The sequence below is a fragment of the Juglans microcarpa x Juglans regia genome, chromosome 7D, assembly GCF_004785595.1.
Source record: "Juglans microcarpa x Juglans regia isolate MS1-56 chromosome 7D, Jm3101_v1.0, whole genome shotgun sequence".
Lineage (NCBI taxonomy): Eukaryota > Viridiplantae > Streptophyta > Magnoliopsida > Fagales > Juglandaceae > Juglans > Juglans microcarpa x Juglans regia.
In genome coordinates, this window is record NC_054606.1 from 11,739,526 (window position 1) to 11,766,391 (window position 26,866).

The 26,866-nt window shown below is 38.8% G+C and overlaps 2 protein-coding genes and 1 long non-coding RNA gene across 3 annotated transcripts; all 3 read right to left on the reverse strand.

Moving 5' to 3' along the window:
- Positions 1 to 369: 369 nt before the first annotated feature.
- On the reverse strand, positions 370 to 1,605 carry LOC121238340 (fasciclin-like arabinogalactan protein 12). Its single transcript, XM_041135178.1, has one exon. The coding sequence runs from the start codon at positions 1,462 to 1,464 to the stop codon at positions 526 to 528; it is 939 nt and encodes a 312-aa protein (XP_040991112.1). The 5' UTR covers positions 1,465 to 1,605; the 3' UTR covers positions 370 to 525.
- Positions 1,606 to 7,979: 6,374 nt separating this feature from the next.
- On the reverse strand, positions 7,980 to 25,896 carry LOC121238057. Its single transcript, XR_005935077.1, has 3 exons — positions 25,885 to 25,896; positions 9,456 to 9,460; positions 7,980 to 8,249 (listed from the first exon to the last, which is right to left on the reverse strand). It is a non-coding gene; the product is annotated as an uncharacterized LOC121238057 (long non-coding RNA).
- Positions 12,239 to 13,506, reverse strand: LOC121238056 (fasciclin-like arabinogalactan protein 12). The gene has a single exon (XM_041134916.1). It carries the CDS (start codon positions 13,367 to 13,369, stop codon positions 12,428 to 12,430), a length of 942 nt encoding a protein of 313 aa, XP_040990850.1. The 5' UTR covers positions 13,370 to 13,506; the 3' UTR covers positions 12,239 to 12,427.
- Positions 25,897 to 26,866: the final 970 nt, after the last annotated feature.

The window sequence follows — 26,866 nt, forward strand, 5'->3', positions numbered from 1 at the left end:
TTTTTTTTTTCTCTACACACCGAGCAGCTCACTGTACCACATCACTGAGCAGGTCCGTAGCACATCAGCCGTTCTACACGTAAGGTGTGTTGCGGCTGCAATCAACAGTAGGCTGATGTAAAGATTTATTTTTTTATTTTACTATTGTAAACTGTTTGTTTAGGACGCCCACTCCTTCCTGTATCTTTGTTTTCAGTTTAACTTTAATTCGATTTGGTTAAAAGTGAAAAATAAACGATCAAGACCACTAAAAACGCTCAGAAAAATTTAAACAAAATTCATATAAATTACAAAGAAAATGGAAAAGGGGAATCAGTAGAAGACTAACAAGAAAACCCATCCTTTAAAATGCACGACTTTAACAAAAAAGAAGATTAAAAAAAAAAAAAGGAAAACAATAGATATCGAGTAAGGAGAATGCAACAATGTTATGAACCCAACTTAGAGAAGCAGTACATTAAATAAAATGATTCCACCAAGGGAAAAACAATGCATTCCGGAATTCAAGCTGGTTATATTACGACGTCAAGTTCCTTTGGCCACAAAGAATGCAACCACAGCAATTCCGATCGGTAACAAAATTTTGTTTGCACTGAGGTTCACTACACCAGACGCGTTTACTTTGCTAGCATCGGTGTCCGTTGTAGAAGAAGAATCAGTAGCACCACCACCACCACCACCAGATGGACTCTCTGCAGTAGTCGTAGTATTTGAGTCTGTCAATGCCGGTTTAGGAGCAGCAGCCTTTTTAGGCTTAGGAGAAAAAATGTCCAATGGAAGAAGTACACTATCCACTCGATATATCGCTAGATGGTTGTCCAAATATATTGTACCACCCATTGTGGTATTCACAAGGCCGGTTGAGATGTTCACTTGATTGCCGGCAGTGGTCACATTTAGGGGGAATTCTCCAGCGCTAGTATCACCGGCCTCTGTTGGCACTGGATTGCTTAGAGTTTGGAAGTTGGACAGACCAATCACGGAGTTCAAGATGTGAAATTGTATTAGTTGGGTCTTTTGTAGGTCAGATAGAGAGTTGATAGTACCCGGTTTGAGGTTTGAAAATGCTGTATCCGTAGGTGCAAAGATGGTGAACCCATTGTTTGAATTGTTGAGTTGTCCGTATAATTGCGCAGCAAGTCCAGTGCTCTTTAAGAGACGGATAAAGACTGAGTAACCACGGGCCTTTGCAAGGATTTTTGTGACATCAATAGAGCCTTTTTGTACAGGTACTTGGACGGATTGGGCAGGCGCCTTGGCGGATTGGATTGGAGGCTTGGCAGGTGAGGCGGGAGGCGTGGCGGCTGAGGTTGGGGGTGTTGCCGGCTTGGCTGGAGCATTGGCTGGTGGGGCTGGAGCAGCGGTGGATTGGACTGGAGCCGCGGTGGGCTGGGCTAAAGTGTTAATAACATAGAAGAGAAAAACAAGTAGAATTGAGAGTGAAAAGACACTGCACTTGGTCATGATCTTCGATACTTTTAGTGCGTTTCAAATTCACAGTGGTGGTTGCTGGTGGCTTGATATGTGTGAAAAAGAGAAGAAAGCCTGTTTGTAATTTACTTTGGAAGCGGGCTTTCGTTTGCTTGTGATTTTTGGAAATGCAAGCGTAGGAGGTGTTGGTGTTTTGAGATGGAGAGGAGGGATTTTATAAAAGCCGGGAGAGAGTGAAGTTAGGGAGGTTGGCGAAAGGGCGCAATTATTAGTTAGAAATACTAAGTTTTATGCAGCTTATCTGTTTTGATAGCTAGAGGAGATGATAGATACTTAGAATGTGAGGTTTTGCAAATGGTTTGCTATTTGGGAAGGTAGCCAGGAAAAAGAGTGGGGATCTGAAATATTGGATCTGCGGCCAAATAATGAATATGATTGGCTCCTTTTCAGACCTTTTTTATTGAAAGAAAAGAAGTTATAGATGGGATGCTAAGCGGTCATGTTACTCATGTACACACTGGAACTATCAGAGAGAGAGAGAGAGAGAGAGAGAGAGAGATGGCAGTTGGCCTATGCCGGAGAGCGCTCTCATAATGGCCACACATGATGAAGATTGGCTAGCTAGCTCTCTCAGTCTCTATCTTTGTCTGTCCTTTTTCTTTTTTTTCTTTTAAAATAAAAAATTATATTATTATCATTCGAAAAATTGCACTAAACACTTCGGAATTATCAACCATTCTGCAATGGGAAACCCATCTTTGAAAAAGTGCACTAAAAATTTTTATCTTCCAAACTTCCTATTCGATCTCATTGCTAGGAGTATCTTGCAAATTTGAAACCCATCTAATGTGGCCGTTGGATTTTAATGAAACTAGTCCCACATCCAATGCACGTGAAAATTATTATTTTTAATTCTATTTACTTATAATCTGTTAGGAAGCTTTTTAAATGCTATTAATGATAAGAAATAAGATATGAAGAATAATGACAACATTGTAGAGGAAATAATACAAAGTGTCATGAACTTTTATGATTTGAGACTCGAGGCTTAAAAGAATGAAATTGGGTTCGGAATCGGTGAAAGACCGTTTCAATCAATCGACTGATTCAACAAATTGAATCGAACAATTCATGATCATTTTAAATCGGTTATTCACATGTTAATAAAAATATGAAGAACCATATATAATGCAATTCAAGCATTTAACATCATGTATAAAAGGGTTTAGAATATGAACTCATTAACTAGTTTCAATAAAAATATGATATGAATTTAAATAGTTTAAATTAAGGCTAGGTGGTGAGCTCCCTCGGTCCGGCCCCAGTCTGGGGCAACGGGGTACGGGGCTAGGCTAGGCCCATGACCGCCTAGGTTTTCGCCCATTCGCCTGGCCCACTATATATTATTGAAAAAAAAAACAGACTTGTAATAAAATGACGTTGTTTCATTGCCGGTCACTCGCCATTGCTACTCGATCTCTCGGACTCTCTCCCTCTCACCATCGCCTCCAACCCCAAGTATCTCTCTCTCTCTCTCTCTCTCTCTCTCTCTCTATGCGATGACCTACTCCTCACAGGAGGAGGGGGCAATACGACCCCAGCATCCGAACGAGGGCACTCGCCCAAAAGGGGCGAGTTGGGGCCCAGGGGGCCAAACACACCCCAACGCCCAAGTTTAACCACGTGCAACTGCGGTGGATCTATAGCTTCTATAACCGAGTGATCAAGTCACATTTGCTATAGCTCCAGATCGATACCCTGATGCACCCCAACCACAAGATCATGACCTATAACCCTCCCCTCCCTTCGTATGGTTCAGTCAATTATGTTCTGCTTAATCCTTATTTCATGGCCACATATCTTTCCAACAAAATCTCGACAAGAATAAAATCAAGAAGTGTTACCAATGACTCGTAGTCTAGCCACTTGGTAACATTACATGCTAGCTTTGTAATCCGCACCACAACCAATCTAAATCTTCTCTCGATTGATGTATGATGCTAAACTGAGACCAAGATAGAGAGAGAGGGCTGCCCCGGCCCTTTGTTGGCTCTTCAAGACAACAACACTCATGGGAATGGTGCTAATTCCCATGTCCCTTCTAGTCTCATTTGGTTTTGAGAGCCTCCTCTTCCCCCGTCCCTAACTCGTCTTTTGAAAGTTGTCATCTTGGTTTTCATTTCATATACATGGAAAAGTGCCTCACCTCTCTACAAAAATGATTAGAAAAATTTCCTCGAGTCTCTATAAAAAGAATGAAAAGCCCAGGTAGAAGCACAAACAAAAGGAGAAAATAAAAAGCCCTCTCCCAGCGCGTCCCTTCCCTTGCTTGATACGTAGGGTAGAGCAGCTTGGTAGCTAGTTGCACGTCACCACTAGTTGACATAAGTATGTAATTTATGTATTTTACTCCAATTGTCTATATTTCCTTGCCTTGAATATTATTATATTTGAAGAATATAAATACCATTAAATTATAAATACATCAAAATTATAGTATTTGGTACACAACCACAAATATAATATAAAAAACTCATTCACCTATTAATTTTTTTATGTTCGTCTAAAGAAAATAAAGAGCACTATGTTTTATCTTTTAATTTCTCTACCATTCTTATTGAATATGATGAGAAAAAAAAAAAGAAGAAAGATAACATATACTTAGTTCTATCATATTTTCATACAAAAAAAAAAAAAAGTTTAATTTATCAAACACAATGTTGAATCGGTTAGAATTGACTTAAATCAATTTGTATTCAGATTGAAACAATTTAAATTATCCGATTGAAGTACTTCGATAAACGACTCAAAAGTTACACTAAATTGATTCCCTTTCTAACCGATTCAATTTGAACTAGTTGCATTGACCTCGTTCAATGACCAATGATAAAATGGTTGGAGAATTCTTCAATTATTTGAATTAATAATGATTAATTAACATAACAGTTGATGCGGCATAATAAAAAAAGAGAATGATACACTTACAACTATTTTACAAGTATTTTACAATTCATTTGAAATCAACCAATGCAATTTTGACACTTTATTAAAAAATAATTTCACTTTTACTTAACTACCGTTCAATTTAAATAGAGTGGTAAATAGTTGTAGACAATTGTAAGTTTATCATTTTCAAAAAGAAAAAACTCCTTTAGATTATATATAAAAATATATATATATATATATAATTTGAAGAGTATTACTGGATATAGTCTTAGGATGTGCAAGTCTTGTACACTTTCGTTAAAGTGGATCCTATCATTAAAAAGTGAGTTTTCATGTGGGTCACATATTTGCCTACTTTTTCAAAAGGAGTACGCGGGGTGAACACATCCTAATATTGGGGGATTTCCTCCTTCAGGTTAAAAATCTTCAAATTAAAACTTAAAAAACAAAAGAACCTTAGCTGATGGGTGGGAGCCACCTCTAGTGCCAAATATGCCGAAAGTAAATTCGGACGCTAAGGAGGTCAGATATGCCGAATTTGGCCCCAGTGAGGAACCAATGTTGGGGAGGTGTCAGATGTGCTTCATATGGCAAATTCTATGCCTTTTAGCATTGGATGGCAGATTCAGCAGCTCCCTACACCGGAACAGTCAGGATTCGACAACCAAATGTCGAACCCACCCTTTCGGGAGCGGTCGAAACCAATATATATGAAAATGTGAGGACGATAGTTAGTGATCAATACTCCAAGTTCTCCATGGCCAGAGATGACATGTGGAACCACCCTTAAGAATGGGAGCCATCAAGATGAGAAAAATATTTAATTGGAGGACGATTAACAAGATCAAAACTAAATAAAGAGTGACAAACACATTCATTGCAATGTCATCGTTGACAACATGATGCCAAACCCCTTTACCATGTGAGGGCATGTATAACATTAAATTTGGAGATACGGAAATAAGAGTGCTTAGTTTTCCAATAAACTTGTCAAAATGCTTGCATCCACTAGTTGGAAAATAGCAAATATGTAATGCTTTGTACCCGAAGGATCAGGGAGTTAGTTCCTGCCACTTAAAAATCATATTTCCTACAACTCAAGCATAGATTCCAAACGAAAAAAGGGAAACATTCTATAACATGTAAACTTCATTTATTTAAAATATACGTTCCTCTACATGAAGTTAACGAACTCCTTCAACATATAAAATAAAACAACCTTTACAAGGTCTCAAATAATGCATTATTGTCTAAAAATACTACTCAAATGTATAATAACTAATATCCTGAATAACCATCCTCCAAATCTCTTGTACCCTTTGACACTTATTTCAATATGTTAGCCTACTTATGCGTCTTAGGCAGTTATTCTTCTACACTCAACTAGACCCGCATGTGCTTCCTAGTCCTTGCCCGCATTTGGAAACTCAACTTCATATGAAAGATAATGGAGATAATTAGGTGAGTTATCAACAACTTAATAAGCAAGGAACCTATACCCGTGTTTAAACATGAGCCAATTACAGAATACAGAAATATATAGTTCTAAAAAATAGCAGTCATATTCTCAACACACTTCTTCGTAATAATAGTATATGCAAAAGACTTTAGGCACAAGTATAATTGAAACAGGATCGGAAACAGGAATAGAACATAAGCCTTGTTTACTCCATGGTAGGGTTATGCATATATGCAATTAGCCAATTAGAACATAAATTAATGTCTTTTCATCAAAGCGATGCACTCAAAACAAAGGTCATGTTTACCTACGTGAAAAAGTTGTTTATTTTTTGGGCTACAAATTAGAGACCACTATTATATCCCATGGTGGGGGTCATAAATTACAGGCCACTATTATATCCAGTGGTGGGGCTAGAAATCAGAGTAAAATAGAATCTTATGTCTAGGGGTTTTAGTTTGCTCTAACATTTCATAACAGCGTATTGAGTAGATAAATATCATATAATTCAATTAAATATTTCAAATTTCATATTCACATTTTATACAGTAGAGAAACATAGTACAAAAACTGCTTATGTATACACGAATCAAGATAAAATGTCAAATTTCATAATTCAAATATAGAGACTTGTGCAGAAAATAACCAAGGATGCTTAATAAACAAATATGCAGGTTTTTCGCAAAATCAACCCCAGTCAGTTTTAGGCAAAGTCTAGCATAGGAGCACAACCTACCCGACTTTTGCAGTATACTATCTAAGCTTTGAACTAGAAAATAACAAGTACCATGTAATGACCCGATCCTACATTTTTATGGATAATTTTATTAAGTTCAATAAGTGAGTTAAAGCCCATAAAAGAGTTTATCGGATAAGTTATATTTATTTGAACCTAGAGTTAAGGGTACGTTAATTTTTAAACTCTAAGCCCGTGAGTGTTAGACTCCAAACACTATTAGCATTCTAGATTCCTCTTCATAATAAAACCCTAACATATTCCCTCTATGAACTCCAAACCATGCATGTCTTCATCATCAAAGTTCACTAGGATTACAACTCTGTGTGAGCCCTCTTCACATTAAAATTTCTTAAACCAATAGTGTATATATACCTACTACTCCTTCGTGAGAATAATTCAAGCCGCGGTTCCCAAACCTTCCTCAAGTTGTTGGTATGTTCTTCCTTCCCCGCTTTGATTTTCTTTTTCCCTACATAACCCGTCACACGGCCAACAAAAGTAACCAGCAACCAATAGAGCAGGCCTCACATTACCCAGCTACTTTATGTCGCTCCTTGCATAGCAATGCCACGAGATAATCACAAGCACCGCCTAGCCAATGGGCAAATCGTGAACCTTCACTCAGTCGTCACCTCCATGAAAAGGCTGAAAGCCACTCTATCGTAGGACCATTGCACTCCACCGGGAACCCACTGCACATAACTAGTCCTAAGGAAACTCCATGTCGCAGTAGAATCCAACCCCTGCTTGCACCCTGTGCCACAGGAAGCTCCTCCACATCTCCTCCCTCAGCCACTGCACCACGTCGAGCCACCACCTCTTTCTTATGCACTGTCCGGCAAGCACCTCAACCAGTGTCTCTATGTTAGGGACCCCGGTCTTGTCCCTTACACTAAGGACCACGAGCTTGCCTTGGTGATGATGATGACCGAGTGACCTTGCCAATTACTTGTTTGGCCTTTAACAATGGGATAGTGTTTGTGTGATGAAATAATGGAGGTGATGATGAGTTCGGGTGTTCTAAGGAATGAATAAGGGTGTCTGATGCTAAGTGGAATGGATTGAAGGTTGCCCTTAATGTTGGAGCCACTTGGAAGATGATTAGGGTTGGTATGGTGAAGTGTAGCTAGGGTTTTGTGTGGTGGCCAAGGATGATTTCGAGATTGGGAAAAGATAGACTAGGATTGGAGTATTGGATGAGATGCTAGGGTTTGGAAAGTGTTTGAATGAGTCTAGAGTTGCTCCTTGACTTTAAGGATTAGGAGATTGAAGATAAGATTTGAATATGGCAAGATAGGATTGAGATCTTTGGTTGACTTAAATGATTGTAATGAATGAGAGATTTGAGAGATTGGATATGGTAGATGAGATGGAATTTGAATGAGTAAAGGGCTGCTCTTTGACTTTAGGGATTGGTTAGGATAAGATAAGGAAGATAGGATTTAGATTTGAATATGGCAAGAGGATGGAGTCATTGGTTGACTAGGTCTATGGAAGGAGTTGAGAGATTTAAGGAATTGGATGAGTGATTGGAGGGATTGAGTGATTCTAGGGAAGTTCCTAGAATCAAGGGATTGGTATGGGATGAGTCAACTTTCCTTGAATTAAGGAAGTTGCCAAAGAGGTCTCTTGATGGACGGCTAGGGTTTGTGTGAGTGGATGGAGGCAAGACTCCTAAAAGGAATGAATTACCTTTTACAGATTTGAGGTGGACGGCTAGGGTTTTATGGATGGAAGTCTTTGGTGTGGCCGAATATGTAAGTGGAGTATATGGACTAGGGTTTTATGGATATGGAAAGATTTATGGGCAAGCCACTTATGATAAATATGACTCACGGCTAGGGCTAGTTGGCTGATGGGAAGTGACAATTTCGGCTAGGTCAATGAATATGATGGATGAAGGGTAATTATGGGATGTGGCCAATTATGGAATGTAGGGCAAACAATGTGATGGTCGAAATTTGTGGGTGACAATGATCAAATGGATGAACATGTATGAACATTCAAGAACACAATGATGAATAACTTCACCACCAAGTCAAAAATGCACAAAGATGAATGGACTAAACAAAGGAATAAGAAGAAGCTTTTTGGTTTATAAGAATATTTAGAAATGCAATAAAGTGTAGATGAACAAGATGGAAAATAAAAATAATGAAGATAATGGATGAACAAGATAGCCTTTCAACTATTGATTCACGGATTGCACAATAGTTGAAATAAACCTCATAGATTGATAAACTTGAAAATAACAAAGATAACACAACTTGGATTCACGAATTGCACCAAGTTGCAAGAACAAGATAAGTTGAATCACACATATTCATGAATTGTAAGGTGATGATTCTCTATTAGAGATTCACGAATTGCACCAAGTAGCCCAAGTGCCTAGCACCGAAAGGGTGATCTCAATAACAAGTCTACGCACTTAGGAAATTTTCCAAAGCGTCAAAAGATGTAAATGCAAAGACTAAGGATCTTATTTATAATGATTATAACTTGGAAACCTCCAATAGGTCCATTGAAAAATAAATAATTAAATTAAAATAAACAATAAGCAATGACATAATTGGCATGGGCTAAGTTGACCCATGGTATGCACGAGCCCATGGGTGGGCTAGGCTGACCCATGGCATGAGCCATGGGCATGGCTAACATTGTTGTGGCTAGTGGCTTCGCAATGGACCACAAAACATGGGGTCCTACCACTCTATCTACTAGCAACCACCACATAGGTTGCCTTTACATGTCCAACAATGTATGAACATTCCCTGTTTTTAGCCCTTCAAAATAGAGCACGTACGTCCCCAACAAACCACCATCACCAAGAGCTCCTCCACGTCGAGACCCCATAGAAACCACCGCTAAGGGCTGTTCGACACCCCCTAGTCCGTCGCGAGCTTCTCATAGCTTCACAGTGGGTCCTCACTCTCCCTCACGTCGTGCTTATTCCCTCCCATAATCTCTCTCTCTCTCTTTCATCACGTTACCTCTCTCTCTCTCTCTCTTAGTTGCATAGTCGCCCAGCTTGCCGAAGTGCCACCGCGCTTGCCACCATCGAGTGCAACCCAGCCTCACACCTAACTCTCGGTAAGCCCTGCTATACTTCTACATAATTGCATGGTTTCAAACGAAAGAAACCATGTATGTAACAATATGACAATTTTGCCCTTTGAATTTAGTTTGTAATGTAATGAGCCTAAGCAGGCATATTAGGACCTTAATTAGAGTTGAGTTATTTTTTAAATTATCGTGAAGATAAACATGTATGCTATTAGGTTGTATTTGGGTTCTAAATTATCATTTTGGGCTTAATAATATTTTTATTAGAGCGACGGTTATATTATTTAAGTGGGATAGGCTTGTTTCTTAAATAGACCTGTATAGAATTAAAATAAGGGTAAGTGAATATCAATTATATGTCTATGAATTTAGGGAAATGATGGTATTGGTACTTAAGTGGGATAGACCTGTTCATTTATTTACGTATGTATTTATGAGTATGCACGTTTTTTAAGAAACCTTATGTTTATTATGTTTACTATATGATATGTTGCTTATTGAGTATTTGACTCATTCGTGTATATTTTTATATTTTTAAACCACCACAGGTGATAACATTTATGAGAACGAGACTGTCGGCTAGGACTTGATCTAGGGAGCCAAGACAGAGGCCTGGATAGTTTATGTCATGTTCAGTTCATGATTAAGAGTTTAAATGAATTAGTTTGATAAGTACATGAGATTTTATTATTTTTTCTAATAAGTAATTCCGCATACTTTATTTTAGATTTTAAGTATTTAATAAAATTTATTTTATTTATGGAATCTTTCGCATTTGATGTGTCATTAAAAAAAATATTTTTAGTTAAGTTTAGTAGTGCACTGGCTCTCCAAAAATTCTACAAATATCTTTATTGGAGAGCGGGATGTTACATATCATGACCTCACTAGGCTTGAAGCAGTGTTTGACTGAACTCGATGACGGAATGGCAAATTGAATGGTGCCTTGTGGTTCGCTTGTGGCGCGGTATCCTCGACTAGTTGCGAGGGCAACAATCTCGTGCGACATCATGAGTGGCGGGCGAACTAGGCGGCGTGGATGGGTCACGCTGGCTTCAATAGCCTTCGCGGGTCACCACGGTTTGCCTAACACTGAGACACAATTTTAGCGATCCAGATGGAGGCAGTGGTGCTGGACGTTCCACTGTTAGCGAAGGTGTAGAGGAGAGAGAGAAGGAGAGTGTTGAGCTTGGGAAATAGAGGCTTGATGCAGAGGAGCTTTATGGTGCATGGCGATACATTGAGGCTTCACGAGCTGAGATGAACGGCTTGGAGCTGGTCACGCTGGTGAGCTGCGATGACATAGAAGAGAGGGCAACGCACACTGAAAGAGAGAAGCATGGTGGTATCTGTGCAGTACAAGAGAAAATAGGGGAAGACATTTAGGCACGGGCTGGGAAAGAGAGAGAGGATTTTAGGGGTTACGCTTAAAACGACACCGTCATAGGCCTTCTTTTCTTTTCCCCTTAGGCGGGTTAGCTTAAACGTTTGGGCTTTGGTGATTACAAAATCACCTAACATGGGTCCGCTATTTGGTTTTGTTAAGGAATAAAGGTCCAAACTAGGGGTGTAAATTCAAACCAGAAAACTAGAAAACCGGTCCGGACCGGTTCTTAGAATGTGAAAATCGGCCGATTCCGGTCCGATTCCGGTTTTAGGATTTTTCAGACCGGGCCGGATCGGTTGATAAAAAATATATATATAAAATAATATTTGTATTATCGTATATATCAGTTTTATACAAAATTTTATATATATATATATATTAATATATATAAGTTTTATATATTATGTATAATTATAAATTTTTATGTGAAATTTTTATATATAATTATATATATTCATATATGAAATAATTTCTTATTGTAATTTATAAATTATTACACAAAATGATAATACTAAATCACTAAAAGTTTATAACTAATACTAATAGTCTAATATAGACTAATGACTATAGTTATACTTATAATTAATACTACAAATTTTTACTAAAAGTTTATAACTAATACTAATATATAACTTATAATCTAATATTAATACTATTATATAGTCTAATATATTAATAAAAGTATAAAACAGTTTTTTTTTAAATTAGTTTTTTTTATTATTATAAACAAATTTTTAATGACAAATTGTGAAACTTACATTTTAAAAAAATCGGAAAACCGGACCGGACCGGACCGGAAACTGGTAAAACCGGAAGTACCAGTTTAGGAGGGTAACCGGTGCGTAATCGGTTTTGAAAAATATAAAACCGGTACATACCGGTTCAGTCCTAGATTTTGTCTAAAACCGGACCGAACCGAACTGGAACGGTTACACCCCTAGTCCGAACCACTAGTCCATTGCCTTTCTTTGTCCTTTTAGTTTTATTCTTCTTTTAACAACTACAAGCACTGTAATAATTTTTGTTTGGGGCAGCCCACTTCTTGTGTATATCTCTGTTTTTAGTTTCATTACAATTTGGTTCTAAAACAATTACATTCAAGTTGAAAAGTGAAAATAAACGATCAAGACCACCAAATGCTCTGAAATATTTAAACAAAATTCATATGAATTATAAAGAAGACAGAAAGGAGGAGTCGGCAGAAACCTAAGAAGAAAACCGATCCTTTAACATGTACGAATATAGCAAACAAAAAAATAAAAAACAACAGAGAACGAGTAAGGAGATTAAAGAAGGCGATAATTTTGAAAGAACACAATGTTATCAACCCAACTGAGCCAAACAATGCATTAAAAAATAAAATGATTCCACCAAGGGAATTCAAGCTGGTAATATTACGCCATCAAGTTCCTTTCGCCACAAAGAATGCAACCACAACAACTCCGATGGGCAACAAAAGTTTGTTTGTACTGAGGCTTACTGCACCAGACGCATTTACTTTGGCAGCATCGGTGTCCGTTGTAGAAGAAGAAGCAGTAGTAGCACCACCACCACCACCTGATGGACTCTCTGCAGCGGTCGTGGTATTTGATTCTGTCAATGCTGGTTTAGGGGCAGCAGCCTTTTTAGGCTTAGGAGAAAAAATGTCCAGTGGAAGAAGCACACTGTCCACTCGATATATCGCTAGGTGGTTATCCATATATATTGTACCACCCATTGTGGTATTCACAAGGCCGGTTGAAATGTTCACTTGGTTGCCGGCTGTGGTCACATTTAGGGGGAATTCTCCGGCGCTAGTATCACCGGCCTCTGTTGGCACTGGATTGCTTAGGGTTTGGAAGTTGGACAGACCAATCACGGAGTTCAAGATGTGAAATTGTATTAGCTGGGTCTTTTGTAGGTCAGATAGAGAGTTTATAGTGCCTGGTTTGAGATTCGAAAATGCTGTATCCGTAGGTGCAAAGATGGTAAAGCCATTGTTCGAATTGTTGAGTTGCCCGTATAGTTGCGCAGCCAATCCAGTGCTTTTTAAGAGGCGGATAAGGACTGAGTAGCCGTGTGCCTTTGCAAGGATTTTTGTGACGTCAATAGAGCCTTTTTGTACAGGTACTTGGACAGACTGGGAAGGCGCCTTGGCAGATTGGATTGGAGGCTTGGCAAGTGAGGTGGGAGGCGTGGCAGGTGTGCTCGGGGGCGTGGCCGGCTTGGCTGGAGCATTGGCAGGTGGAGTTGGAGCCGTGGTGGATTGGACTGGAGCCGCGGTGGGTTGGGCTAAAGTGTTAATAACATGGAAGAGAAAAAGAAGTAGAATTGAGAGGTAAAAGACACCGGGTTTGGTCATCATCTTCGATACTTTTAGTGCGTGTCAAGGCCTGTTTGGAGAGCTTTGTAATATAGTTTGCAAGGAGGGCTTTCTTTTGCTTGGGATATTTGGAAATGCAAGATGGTATTTGCAGAAGTTGTTGATGTTTTGAGACGGACTAGAGGAGGGATTTTATAAGGGCCGAGAGAGAGTGAAGTTAGAAATCCCAACTTGTATGCAGCTTATCTGTCTTGATCAAGAGTTAGAAGAGAGAGTAGATATATAGAGTGTGAGGTTTTACAAATAGTTTGCTAATTATTGGGAAGGTAGTGAGGAAAAAGAGAGGGGATCTCAAATATTGGATCTGCGGCCAAATAATGAATACGATTGCCTCCTTCCGAGACCTTTTTGGTTGAAAAAAAGTTAAAAGAGATGGGATGCTAAGTGGTCATGTTACTCACGTACACAACGGAACTATCAGAGAGAGAGAGAGAGAGAGAGAGTTAGCAATTGGCCTATGCAGTCAGATAGAGCTCTCATAATGCCCACGCATGATGAAGATTAGCTACCTCTCTCTATCCCTGTCTGTCTTTTTTTTTTTTTTTTTTTTTGAAGTAAAAGAATTTCATTTATTTTCATTCTTAAAATTGCACTAAACACTTGGGAATTATCAACTATTCTGCAGCGGGAATACCAAACTACCTATTCTCATAGCTAGGTATCTTGCAAATTTGAAACCCACCTTATGGGGCCGTTGGATTTTAATGAAACTAGATAGTGCCACATTCAATGCACGTGAGAATTGTTGATTTTAATTCTATTTATAGTCTGTTACGAAGTTTTTTTAAATGTTATTAATTATAATAAATAAGATATGAAGAAAAAAGACAACATTAATATAGAGGAAACAATACAACGTGTCATGAACTAATTTTATCATTCGAGATTGTCTAAAATTTTATTTACACGATTCTTCAAATTATTTTAACTTCATTTAAAAAGTTTGGTGATTTAATGACCAATGATAAAATGGTTGGAAAACTTCAATTATGTAAATTGATAAATGATCAAATTAATTAACGTGACCGTTTGTGTGATACAACAAAAAAAGACCACTTCGAAGATTATATTTGATACAGTTATAAGGTATGCAAGTCCCGTGCACTCCCGTAAAAGGAAGTGAGGCTCAACATTAAAATGTGAGTATTTTGATGTGTGCCATAGATTTACCAACATTTTTTTAAAGAGAAATGATAGTTACAGTCGTGAATGTTCAATCACCGCGCAATCACTTTGATAAAATAAATAAATATGAGATCAACATGAAAAAAAATTAATTTTTTTAATAGTGGACCCCACTCTTTTTCAAAGCAACTGCATGGCGCTTACGCACTCCACGACAGTATATAGCATTACTCTTTTTTAAAAGGGTGCGAAGGATGCATACATTCTAAGATAGCATCTAGCAATATTCTAATAAAAAATACTAAATCAGTCTACACAGTGATCTTACAAGAATTGTGGCACCCTCAACCCTTAGTAACTTACCCAACGAGGGAACACGATGCCCGAAATGCTAGCTGGTCGGCACCATTGGTGTCCCATTCCTCGTAAAGAGCTTGGTAAGGATTCGTGGTGCTAGGGATGGGCAGCAGTCCGCTGTTTCTAATTGATCTATGTGTGTAATTACTAATCAAGGATTGAATATGTGGTAAGTGGAATAAGTTGCAATTGAATAAGTAATGGTTTAGTTAGAGACCAAATATTAATTGAACCGAAGGTCTAAACCGATAAAAGGATCTGTGGCGCCCCCAATCCCCCTTATATAAATACACAGGGATCGAGACGCCAGGATGGTGACAACACGGTCACACATCCCAACGAAGTGCCAGTGTGTGTACATGCAACAGTGTACAAATAAAATAACGCAGCGGATAGTCAAATAAGTACCAGAATTTAAATACAAATATTTAACACAATTTATCTTTAAAAAAAATAAAGATACAGTCATCCCAAATATAATACAAAAGGTAAATACATAAACTGATAAAAACACATAACTCACTAAACAGGAGCAATCCCAGATCACTCCTCCAACGGAGCCAAGCTAAGGCTCGTCATCATCATCTGCATCAAAATCTGCGATACCATAAAATGGTACCACAGGTAAGTATAAACCAAACAACTCTCGGGATAAAAATACATTAATGCAACCAACAATATAGCAAAATACATTTAGCCATAAAATATCATTTTTTCCCAGAAAAATGATTATTTCCAACACACGCCAAAAAATCCCATTTTGGCCCAAAATAACCGTAAAACATTTTCTCATAAAATGATTCACACAAACAATCCATTTATCGGACACTGTAGGCGGGAATCGCAGGCGGGACTCTACCACCGTCCCTGCTTACCACCATCCCTACCGCGTGCACCGTAGGCGGGAATCACAGGCGGGACACAACCACCATCCCTGCTTTAAAATGATTCACACAAACAATCCATTTATCGGACACTGTAGGCGGGAATCGCAGGCGGGACTCTACCACCGTCCCTGCTTACCACCATCCCTACCGCGTGCACCATAGGCGGGAATCATAGGCGGGACACAACCACCATCCCTGCTTACCACCATCCCTATCGCGTGCACCGTAGGCGGGAATCACAGGCGGGACACAACCACCATCCCTGCTTACCACCATCCCTACAGTCTCTTTTCCTTTTACTCACATGAAAATCCAAATCCAATAAATACATGAACATGTATGCAATACACGAAAACCCAGTTTTCTTTACAAACATGATCATGCATGCAATATGCGATGTACGTGAACAAGTCATAACCAACAACCACAATTCACAATGCAAACAAACACAACTCCGTCCACAATCCATCCGACCCCCGAAACTCCTCGGACTCAGTCCGGCAAAACAAACCAATTCACAGATAATATGTGTTAGTGCAAAAATATATTTAAATCACGAAAGTTCTTTAAGGAAAATACTTACAGTGCAATATAATAATTTCCGGAGGATCTCGAAGTTGCAAGTGGTGATTTCTGAGCAACACCACAGTGTAAAATACACTATGGCCGTGGGTCACAGATACCCACTTTTCAACGAGGACAAACGAAGACCCAAGATTGATAGGGTAGGGCCTAGGGAGGTCGGTGAAGCCAATGGTGGTGGTGGTTTGCCGTGGGTGGCGGCGAAATGGGCGGTAGAAGACCAAAATGCCCAAATTGGAAATGTAGTTGGTGGAGCTTCACCGGTGACGGATCGGAGGTGGGGTTGGGTCCAATGGGTTGCCAAGAGGTCGGAGATGAAGTGGTAGGAAGATGGTGGCCAATGGTGGTGCGACGGCGGCGCAACGGCGGAAGGAGTGCCGCGGCTTCGAAGAGCTACTGGTGGTTAACGGCGGCACGGATGGAGGTGAGATTGGTGGGGTGAGGTCGCCGGCGGCTGGGGAAGCTAATGGGCTGGGCGGTGAGGGCCACCGCCGGCTCACGGCGGCGCTGGCGTGAAGGTGGCCCGCGGCTTCGTGGGGGGCGTGTGGGCTACCGGCGGCGAGGTAGGGGCTGAGATTTGGGAGGTGAGGTCGCCGGAGGGAGGGAGAGCTGGTCGGCTAGGCGGTGTCGCGCACGGCGGCGCGACGGCGGCGCTGGGAGGAGACGATGGAAACGGGCGGAGGAGAGGAGAGAGAGAGATCGCGCGGGAAGGAGAGGAAATAAGGAAGAAAAAGAAAATAAAGAAAAGAAAAAGGAAGGAAAGAAAAAAGGAGGGAAAAGAAATGAGGTCCAATCCTCATAACTTGGGTCACAAAAAAGATCCAACGGAGACGATTTTAAAACCACAAGTTAAATAAAATAATTTAAACGTAATGGTAAAGTCAAATTGAAATAATTAAATCCCACGGTAATTAATTTAAATATTAAAAGCAATTTAAATGCATAACAATAAATAAATATTTGGAAAGCACATAAAAATAATTTTCACCAAATTAAAATCATAGAAATAAACTTACTAAAAATCCGACCAATTTTAAAATAAGAGGATAAATTTTTGAACAATCAAAAATAATCCTTCAGTAAAAATACACTGAAATACGGGGTGTTACAGGATCCATTAGCAATGATATACACATGCCACTGTTATTTCCTAAATAATAAAGTACAACACAATCTCTTCATCACTTACATCCTGGAATGATAAGCTAAACATGGTTTGTCGCCTGACTAAGTAGGACATCTTATCAAAATGTAGACAACAACTAATAGACAGGCCTTTATTTCTATGACTCAGGCAAGATCGATCATTCTTCCTTAGGAAACTCCTCTTGGGCTACGTCTACATCAAGATCTATGGTTCAGATAAATGAAATCAGAGGTAGGTTAAATATATTTGACAATACTACTAATGACAGACACTAAAAATGAATTACATGCACTACTTCATGTAAATTATCTATGAGCACATATTTATGCATGGTGACGAATCACTCTCTGAACAGAAACACATGTATTCATAGTTATGGTGAAGAACCATCCTTTGAATAAAACAGAAGTATTTAAGCATGGCGAGGAATCACTCTCTGAGCAAATATTGAGTATACGTAAATATCACTGAGGCGAGGAACTACCATCTTATCAAGCACATAAAATTTATTATATCTCATCAACCCTAGGAATCACTCTAGGGTCAACCGACTCAAAGACACCACACATGATCAACTTGAAAAATCTCTATACCCGTTTATCAAGTGAGGCTAATACAAAAATGTTCTACCTTGATCATCACGTGGACTCTCTCTACCCTGTGAAACTCATGGCAACTTGTCGTAGGAATGATGGGGGACTCTTCAACCAATCCATGACGATCACCACACGATAACACTCACGCACCCACAAATCACAATCACCACCTCATCTCAAAATCATAGTATAAAGATAATTCATAAACATAATGGAGAAGAATAGATTTTTTTCATGTAGAAAAAAGGGGGAAGTTAAAGAAAATGCAAAGCCAAATCTCACAACCATACTCAAATTTTTTTTTTCCCACATTCCCAGTATAATCTGAGGATTTAACCATCTTAATAGCATTAAAACACAATGGTGGCACTGGTGCAGCTCTCTCTCTGCTGCACTTTTGAATCACTTGCTTTATTTAAAGACTCCAACTCCAAAGAAGATCCTACACTTTATGATCTCAAAAGTGGGATTTTGTCCCTTTTCTAGAACCTTTTATAGGGCGGAACCTTCATGTGTCCTCCTGATATTCTTCGAACTATTAATATGCTTGAATAGAAGCCCTTTGATCTCGGCCGTCCATATGCTTTTTGGACCTAAAGAATTGTAGAGTTTGAATGACTGATGTGACAAGGCATGCGCATTCCTATGACTTGCCTTGGGTCCAATCCCTCAATCCCTCCCCTAATTTCCCTCAAACGATAAGGCTTCCAGAGACTCACTCCATATGTGACGGCTTAGATGGAGTATAGGCCTCTGCATTTGACAACTACTGCCTCTAAGCATCTCACACAATCCTAGAGAGCCCTCACATTCTTATCGGTCCTATCATTGATAGGTATTCGTCCTTTGACCATTACTTACCTTCACATGGAGCTCACCCTTCATTGATATTCGTACTAGTTCATTTATTATAACATAATAGCTGATGCAACACAAGAACAAAAAAAACACTTCGAATAGTATTATTGGATACAATCACAAGGTGCACAAGTCCCATACACTCCCGTAAAGTAGAAGTGGGGCCTCAACCCTCTATAGCCTACAAGACGAGGGATAGTGTTGCTCAGGATGCTAAACGGTCGACGACTATGGAGCCTCATCCCTCAATAAAGAGTCTGGCGTGAATCCGTGGTACCAAGGACGCCAGCCGATTAGCAACACCCTGATATTTATATTTAATCTAGGTGCATAATCATGGATTGAATACGCGATAACTGGAATACGTCGCAATGAAATAAGGAAAGGTTTAGTCAAAGATCATATATTAGTGGTACTAGAGGTCTAAAATGATAAAGCTTCACCCATTAATAATAATAATAATATCCATATGTCATTGTTATTTTCCAAATAATATTATACACCATCATATGTTCATCGCTTACATCCTGGTACAATAAACCAAACATGGTTTGCTGTCTGACTAAATAGTATATCTTATCAAAATGTAGAGAACAACTAATAGATTGGGAGGAATCACCCTTTGAGAAAATCACATATATGCATATTTATTCTCATAGCAAGGAATCACCCTTATCAAAACACATAAAATCACAAGATCTCATCGTATATGTACCAACAAGGAATCACTCCACCCATTCGACACAGTGAATCTCTCCACTCGGTCAACACGTGAACTCATTCACCAAAATAAATGGGGAACCACTCCACCCATCCAACACAGGGAATCACAGATTTATCTAGTCAATACATGACAAATGACACCACGCATGATCAACACGGGGAATCTCTCTACTTGTGATATCAAGTGAGGCCATTACGAAAATGTTCAACCCCAATTATCACAAGGAATCCCTCTACCCATATGAAGCTCACGATAACGTGCCATTGAAATGGTATGAGGACTCCTCAACCCATTCCATGATTTTTAGAATACTCGTAAGACACAACACTTGGACTCACACCATCTCAAGATCTCATCATCTCTAAATCATAATGTACAAATAGCCAATAAATATAATCAAGAAAATATACACTATTTACGTTAGGAGGTGAGATACAGAATATGCAAACCCAAAACTTACTCTGAAACATTTACCCCACATTCTCAGTATAGTCGTAGGAGCTAACCTACTAGAACAATATTTCTAATACTAAAGCCACACTGGTGCCAATTCCTCAGTGGTGATGCTCCTAAGCTCATTGAATGTTTCAAATAGAAGAAAGTGAAACACTTTATGATCTCAAAAGTGAGATGTTGACTCTTGTCTAATACCTTTTAAACATCGGGACTATTAGTCATAGTCCTGACATTTTTCTAACTCCAAATATGGTTGAAATGAGAAACATTCGATCTCAACCATCCATTTTTCCTTTAGACTTGAAGAATCGTATAGATTGAATGACTAATGGGATGTTAGATTGTAAAATGACTTTAGATCCCACAAAAATAAACTTACAAACTGACATTACTTGATATGGTATGTTAGATTGTAAAATTATTTTTATTGTAAAGTAGATCTAATATATCATAGGAAGTCATGTTAATTTGTCAGTTTACTTTTGTCGAATCTTTTTATAGATGTAACACTTCTCTTCTACAAGTTCTTCATCACCAAAGATGACATGTGGAAGCACCCTTAGGACTGGGAGCTATCAAGGCCAGAAAAGTATTTAATTGGAGTATGATTACCAATGTCAAAATTAAATAAAGAGCGGAAATTGCACATTCAATGCGATTTCATCATTGACAATATGATTCTGAACCATTTTAAATGGTGAGGGCATATCCAACAGAGATACGGATATGGCAAGTGCATCATTTCCGTCACCTGACTCTCTATCATTTCTTTTTCTATTAAGCATCGGAGCTATCGCTTGTTGATGACCTAGGCCTAGTTCTTATTTTCTCCCTTCTACAAGATACATGGGATCAAGGTGGTGGCCTAAGAGGACAGGAAACTATATCAACAACTTGGCACCATTTGTGGGATACATTTTCAAAAAGACTCCTAGAAAGATAAAACATATATGCCAATGGCCAGTGGTTCAACAAAGATGTGAACTCAAGAAGTTAAAGGTGATCATGAATGGTGAGAATGTGGATTTGATAAGGGTGAGCGATGACTGCAAACAAAGATTGGTGGATATGGACGAAAGGATGGTGCAGATGACAGGATCGCTAGCAATGATGATACCTATAAATCTTGTAGGAGGAAATGTTGAGAAGCCACGAATGTGGGCTACGAGATGACAAAACATTCCAGGAAGAATGGAGTTAGCTCTATTGGGAGCCCAAAGAGCACAAGCAGATGCACAAATAAGTAAGTTGAGGGAGCAATATGAAGAAATAGAGATGAAGGTTGGAACCTCGTCCAACATGGAAAATATATTCCATGTGACTGACTTGCCTTTCTCCAGAGAAAAATATATAAAGACAATCCCATTGCCATCCAAGCTCAAAGTCTTTAGGAGCAAGTACTTTCTGTTACATTAGGGTGGAGCACATGATATAGAAGGGTGTGAAGTCTTAAGTGGCCAGCTGGAGGACATGACTCAAAAAAGTAGGTTTATGTAGGTCTTGGCTAAGCATCACCAAATGGCCAAAGAGAGCAATCACATGAATGAGTAACTAGTATGAAGTATTAGAAAAGAATAAGATGCCTAAGGTGATTGTACTGGTGAAAAAGTTGTGAAAAAAGCCTGCAAAGAGATTATCAGAGAATGAGAATAAATAAGACCTCGTATAGGAGGAGAAACCATGCTTCCAAGCAATAAGGTCTGCTTGGCGAGATATGTATAATCACAGGAGGTTTTTTTCAGGGGTGGGAGCAACACGAATTCAACCCAAAAGGCCTATGGTAAAGAAGCCTACTACAAGAAAGTCCATCAATTGGTCACCTTTGAAGAATTTCCAGGGTAGATGGATCTGTTAGCAGATTCATCCAGAAGCATTGCGAGCTAGTCCAATATAGTTAGGGAAATGTTTTTATCTTCTAAAGACTTATTGTGAATTATACAACTCGATGAAAATTGGTGGATACCAGGAGTTTGCCGACATATTGTACTATTGAACCTTCAAAGGATGAGGATAGAGGATTAGTTAAGAGCATCACCATCGCCACTTTAGGGCTTCACTGGCGAGACTATCCACCTTGTGGGCATAGAAATGCTCTTAGTAAGAGTTGGAATTGGAGTGAACACACAATCAACAATGACATATTCCACAGTGGTGAAAGGACCATCAACTTACATGTTAATCTGGCGATCAACATTGGAAAAAATTAAGACAATAATATCGGCCAATGACTTGAAGGTGAAATTTCCCACCGAGGTAGGAATAGGCATAACCAAACTAGAACATGTGCTCTTTTGAGAATGTTATATGGAGGTCTTCAAGGCCCCACGACTGAGTTGAAGGTGTTGGAGATAAAGAATTAGAAAATAACCTACCTCGTCTCTCTAAAAATTATTAGCCAAATAATCAAGGATAAGTGAGAAGAAGCTACAACAAGGGAAGCATGTAAAGGATACTGAGCATTGGGATGGCGATCCTAAGAGAATAAAGAGAAAAGTTAATCCAAGTGTTGGTAGAACATTGAGATGTGTTTGCCTATAGCAATGAATTATGTTGGGGTAGAAATACGAATAATTGAGCATTGGCTTTGTGTCAAGCCAATCACAAAACGGGTAATGTAGAAGATGTTGGGGTTATGGAGCTTTATTCATGACTTAAGCGAATGCAAGCTGAAAGTTCACTCAACTTTCGCTCAAACAAATTTCAGACAGAGAGTTCACTCAACACTCATTTCTTATTTGGCTTGAGCGAGCCTCATGTAGAGAGAATTCACTCGATGCTCACTCGACAATCGCTCGAGTGAATAACCCGATATCTGAATCAGCTAGGGCTTCTGCCGTATAACACATATATATATTGTGAATAGTACGGCCACCAGAACATTATTTTTTGCCTGACATTATATTTTGACATTTTTCAAGAAAATAAAATCCTTTACAACTCCGTAAATGTATGCACGTTGCTAAACCATGTAAAATTTGTGTCGTGGGTGATCGATTTCTGTTTTACTTTACTTTTCTCTTATCATTTTCAAAAATACTGGTATCAACAACCAAGGTTCAAGTCTAAGGGAGAACAATGGCCGAAAAAGAAGCGAAGATGTTTATAATTGAGAAGTTTGATAGCAGAAATTTTAGGCATTGGATGATGCAAATAGAGGATTATCTCTATGGTAAAAGATTCTATCTTCCTCTATTGGGGAACAACGTAGATAACATAAACGATGTTGATTGGAACCGATTAGATCGACTGGTCCTAGGGATAATTGGGTTGTCCCTATCAAGACCAGTTGCACACAACGTTAACAAAGAAAAGACCACAACAGATCTTATGGCAACTTTGTTTGGCATGTATGAAATGTCGTCAGTGAATAAGAAGGTGCATCTAATGATGAAACTATTCAACATGAAGATGACATAAGGTACATCGGTTTGCCCAATATATAAATAAATTTAATACTATTAGAAATCAATTATTGTTAGTCAAAATTGGGTTTGATGATGAGATTCGTGTTTTAATCTTGTTGGAGTTATTGTCGAATAATTGGGAGGCCATGAGAATTGTTGAGTAATTCTATCGAGAAGATGAACTTAAAATATGATAATATTTGAGATTTGATTCTTTTTGAAGAAGTGCGCAGAGAGATTTTGGTGAGGCCTTGGGTTTAGGTTCCACATTAAATATTGATTCTCGAGGCAGAGGACATGATAGGAACTCAAACAAGGACAAATCAGGATCGAAGAATAGGGTTAAGAGCAAGTCGAGGTCGAGCAGCAAAGCACCGACTAGAACTATGGCAAAACTGGCCACTTTATAAGAAACTACAAAAATCCAAAGAAGAGAGAGAATGACGCTACAAATGTGGTGACTAAGGAAGTACATGATGCTCTACTTCTTGCAGCTCACAGCCTGGTTTGATGATTGGGTCTTGGATTCAAGAGCTTCATTTCATACAATTTCACATTGAGAAATCATGTAAAACTATGTTCTTGGTGACTTCGATAAAATGTACTTGGCTAATGGATAAGCACTGGATATAGTGGGAGTGGGAGATGTAGACATTGTACTCCAAAACAGGAATGTGTATACTTCGCAGAAAGTCAAACACATTCCTGAGCTGAAGAAAAACTTAATTTGTGCGCCCCCAGACCCTGTTTGGGATTGGACGGAGACTGAAGTATCGGGACATGTAAGTCAAGGTCACACACCCCTCGTTCATGACAGTTAACATGTAATGCACCTAGTATGTTTCTAGCAATATGCAATAATCGTAACGGAAAAAATTCATAACTAATCAAGGTTTTTAATATGATACCAAAATAAAGCATCTATAAATCCCAAAGTAATTGTTTCAGAAATCTTCCATACAAGATAAGGGTTTTAAACCACAGTTCTTTCCAAAATATCCAAAACAAATCATTCTTAACATATATCCGTAAAAACATTCTAACAGTCCTTGTTCTTCTCCAAGATCTTCTGGAGGTCCTCAAGAAACTTTAATACTTCGCTAATGAAACTTTCAATGTACTCAAGCCACTCCACTAATGATGGTTTCATAAAGCACTCGGTTGGGGCCTCTTTAAATTATGGGGGATCCTCGCGCTTGCATTTCTCCATCGCTACCTTCTAACCTTGTCACAACTTCTACCATTCCCAGGGGAATGGTAGTGGAAACTACCACAGTCAAATTTGAAGAAATCTCAGCAAGTTAAACCAACAACATACATAGAGATAACATAAGTATGTATAATGTAAATCATGAGTATGAATGCATGAACATGTATTTTGATCAAAAACACATCTTTGTCCCATCCGTATTATTTCATTTTCAAAAGCACTAATCTTGTAACTATAGGACAAACTTGATGTGTGTATGCCGATCTCAGTACGCAGTATGTCGGCCATCTCCTCGCGAGTAGATGTGTGTGATGCCTTGGCCTGTGTAAATGTCTCACCAACCGATACTCCAGTATCTCCTGACTGTGCATCTCTTTGAATATTAGCCCTGTTAGGAACAGCTCCACGAAAATGAAATCTCGAGTATCCTGTGCTCTGTGATAGGATGGTGCTATTGATCGGTTCGATTAGCTCCCGGGAACGCTCGGCAGCTTCTGGCACGACCCCGGCATGTAGGCAAAATCGAGTGATGAGGATCCCAAACGACAGTATATCTGTCGTAATGAACCGAGCCTCTGATCGGATCCTCTCAAATATATACCCCATGAGGTAGATCGGAATGCCATGAGCGACCTGTATCATAAATCTCACTCGATCCATGCCAACCTCGGTCTTGTACTGCCGAGGGTCAATATTGTTGGCGATAATCAAATTCATGATCTTGAAGAAAGAAGATAAATCTGTCTGCCTAATACTCTTCGTCCCATCATACACTGGAGCATCTGGACCAACAATCAAGTCTCTGATCTTATGATCAGTAAGTGTATCAATCTCATTTGTGTAAACTGGTCCCTCATCCTGAGACATCTCTGCATCACCAAAGGATCAGACTCTCTAGGCGGTAGGTTTAGATAGGAATCGAGAAGCCTAGGAATACCGAGAAATGTAGCGAATCTGTCCGCTAAAAATATAATAGAAGCTCCTCGGACACAGATACTATATGCCCCTTCATCGTCTAGTCTGGCACCATCAAGCTCTTTATAGAACTCAATAACGATCTCAATGTAGGAAATGAGCTCCATTCCTTCTTCTCGCTGATCTAAAATTGGTGCCCCAACCACGATCATTGAATACTGATGGGAGGGAATGACTTTCCCATATAAGAGCCACAAAATCAGACAGTTTTACCTACTGCTCAAGTAAAACAGTCTGCTCCAGAACTGTTTGGATGGAAGGTTCCCCTGATCTACCACGTTTACTGCCCCTATAAGATATTATTATGAATATGAAATTTTAAAAATAAAATATATATTCAACATTAGTGATAAATTCTAATTACGACGAAAAGATTTACAAAATTATATACTAATAGCAATTTAAAAAAGTAATTGATAGAACAATTCAATGAAACGATGAAAACAATTTAATAAGCTAATACAAAATAAATCGTTCAATTGTAATATTGAGTGGTCGAACGACAAATTTACGTTTGAACAATAAAATATATGGTCGAACAAAAAACTGCACACCGTTTGAACGTTATAAAACTATTCGAACGTCAAGGTTAAACTCGTTTGAACGCGTGCGAACGGAAACCAAATCGAGCTCGGCCATGGCTGAGTCAACTCAGCAGCCATGAAAACACTTAAAAATGCATCGATTCCGTGGATTTCCTTGACAAAACACATACTACTCATCATTTCTAAACTTCCTACGGTAGATTTGTGGTGATCTACGGTGACTATTGATGGAAAAATATAATTTTTCTGTAGAAACTGAATAAAACCATAAAACCATAAAATAAACAGTAAAATAACTTTTAAAATGCATACCTTCATTTGGGAGGAAGAGTATTTGATGTAGCTACTGATTACGGTGGTAGACGACAACTATTAATGGGCGTTCAAACGTTTTCTCTTATTTTCAAACGAAGGGGACAACGACGTAAGAGAAAGTTCTGCCCGCGATAACATATATGTGCATAACTATTCGAACGTTATATTTGACCATTCGAACGGTTTTAAATTACTGTTCAAACGTTAATATCTACCGTTCGAACGATATTTGTTTCAAATTTAGTAAAAATTTATATTAAATGTATATTATATTTATAATCCTATAATTTAATATAAT